This window comes from Asparagus officinalis, chromosome 2, assembly GCF_001876935.1.
Source record: "Asparagus officinalis chromosome 2, Aspof.V1, whole genome shotgun sequence".
In the NCBI taxonomy this organism is placed as follows: Eukaryota; Viridiplantae; Streptophyta; class Magnoliopsida; order Asparagales; family Asparagaceae; genus Asparagus; species Asparagus officinalis.
Genome location: NC_033795.1, coordinates 7,502,673 through 7,504,556, shown reverse-complemented (window position 1 = coordinate 7,504,556; position 1,884 = coordinate 7,502,673). Strand labels below are relative to the sequence as shown.

Genomic DNA, 1,884 nt, shown 5'->3' with positions numbered 1-1,884 from the left:
GGGTGTCTCACATAACCCCCAAGCTTCAACTTTTCTGAACAGACCCTCCTATTTAATGAGCTAAAATGTTCTCGAAAGAGAAAACCCCCAATTGGAAGGGAAGGGATCTCTTGCTTGTAAATGGCAAATGACTTGATTTGTGGCTTTTTCTCTTGGAGACATCTTAGTTATTCCTTAATTGCTATTTATAGGTATGGGGCCCGTTGTGAAAAGTTGAAATTTTATATAACCTATGAAAACAATTGTGCAATTGTGCCTTCCATTGTAATAGGGAGGCCATTTCATCCTTGAATATTTCTGTCTACGATGAACAAATATTTATTAAAGAAATAGTCCTTGTAACTAAACAATAGGAAAAACACATAGGAACTCAACTTACATCCATATTGCAAAACCAAAACAGATAAGTTATTGCAACTGCAGGTGCTCTTCCCAGGCCAGCAGTACAGTGAACATAAGCTCTTCCTTTCCCCTCAGAAATTGCCCATTCCAGTGAAGAAACGGCTTTTGGCAGTTGTCTCCTCAGAGAATCTGGGTTGAAGTCTCTTGCCTAAATAATGCACTTAAAAATATCAGAACATACAACAGTCCTTTTCAATAAAAGAAGGAAGCAAGAATACAATGGTAAAACATGATCAGTTAAATTTCAATTATGTCGAAACTTTAAGATACTAAAATATATTACTTGGAGGATATAAAATGAAAATCTTCTTAACTTCTACAGAAAAAAATTTAAAATCATAGGAGCTTTCCCATTAAGACTCACAAATATCTAAAAGCTAATCACATTTTTACTGTAAATCTGAATAAACTTTTGCATGATGTTTTTGAAACGTAATATTAGTTAGAGCCTTATGCTTATGCATTTTCAGTTACTTAAAAAAGGCATAGAAGGGAACCAGTTTTCCTATTAATGCTGTTGCAAAGCAATTAGTATTTCAGCCAAGTCTCGGAATTTAAACCATTTAGCTAGTCCTTGTGTAATGAAATAATTGCTTCAGTTTCATTCCGTGTTCTGCTATCTGAAATAGTTATTTTTAATGTCATCCTATTGGAATGTGCAAATCTAATAAAACCCTGAAACTTAATATTTCACAATGACAACCTTTTACCACTGTTTTAAATATCGGCCGATAATCGATATTATCGGCCGAGTTATCGGATTTGGGAGCTCTCCGCTAGGATAAATTGGATTTTTAATCGGTTATCGTTTTTCTAGGTTTATCGGCGATTTATCGGCGTTATCGGCACTTATCGGCCGATAAGTAAGACTTTTTTATCGGGATTATCGGGATTATCGGCCAATTTGGACTAACATTATATTTTTTCAAGGCTATGATGCAAGTTTCGCTTTCTACAGTTAGTTAATGATTCTAAACATGATGATTTACATTTTGGTATGTTTATATTTCATTAAGCATGATTAGATTACATTTTTTAATTGGTATATTATATATACACATCATTTAGTATATCACTACGATAAATACTACTTATCCCCGATATATCCCCGATTTCCGCTATCCGATAAGGATTTTGGCCGTCCGATAAATCCCCGATAACCGATATTTAAAACCTTGCCTTTTACTCGACAGAATCACGAAGCGTCAATACTCAAATTCAGGCAATATAATCTGCCATGACTTTGTACAAATTAAATAAAAAAGGATGTAAATGAATAGATAATGAATGCTGACAGTTATTTGGAACGTAGAAGATGGCACTATGATCTTCTTCCTTTCCAATTCAGCCTCTAAGAAAACTTAATTAGATTAAAAAAAGAACAATAAACTAGCTTACAGGCCTTCTCATGTGCCGAATGCCAACTTCTTTGCATCTCTTGACAATAGCGTGGAAATCAATTCCCCAATATTCAATGTCTTT

At 34.3% G+C, this 1,884-nt stretch overlaps 1 protein-coding gene across 4 annotated transcripts in view; it reads right to left on the bottom strand.

Annotated features, from left to right (window-relative positions):
- Window positions 1–1,884, bottom strand: part of LOC109830103 (phosphoglucan phosphatase LSF2, chloroplastic) — a 6,592-nt gene that overhangs the window by 2,301 nt on the left and 2,407 nt on the right. For all 4 annotated transcript variants that reach the window (XM_020397259.1, XM_020397258.1, XM_020397256.1 and 1 more), the window contains exons 2-3: window positions 1,801–1,884; window positions 380–550 (exon numbers count right to left, since the gene is read on the bottom strand). The exon at window positions 1,801–1,884 is cut by the window's right edge and continues 107 nt beyond it. In XM_020397259.1, coding sequence (XP_020252848.1) covers window positions 380–550; window positions 1,801–1,884 — 255 coding nt within the window. The remainder of the gene's footprint in view (window positions 1–379; window positions 551–1,800) is intronic.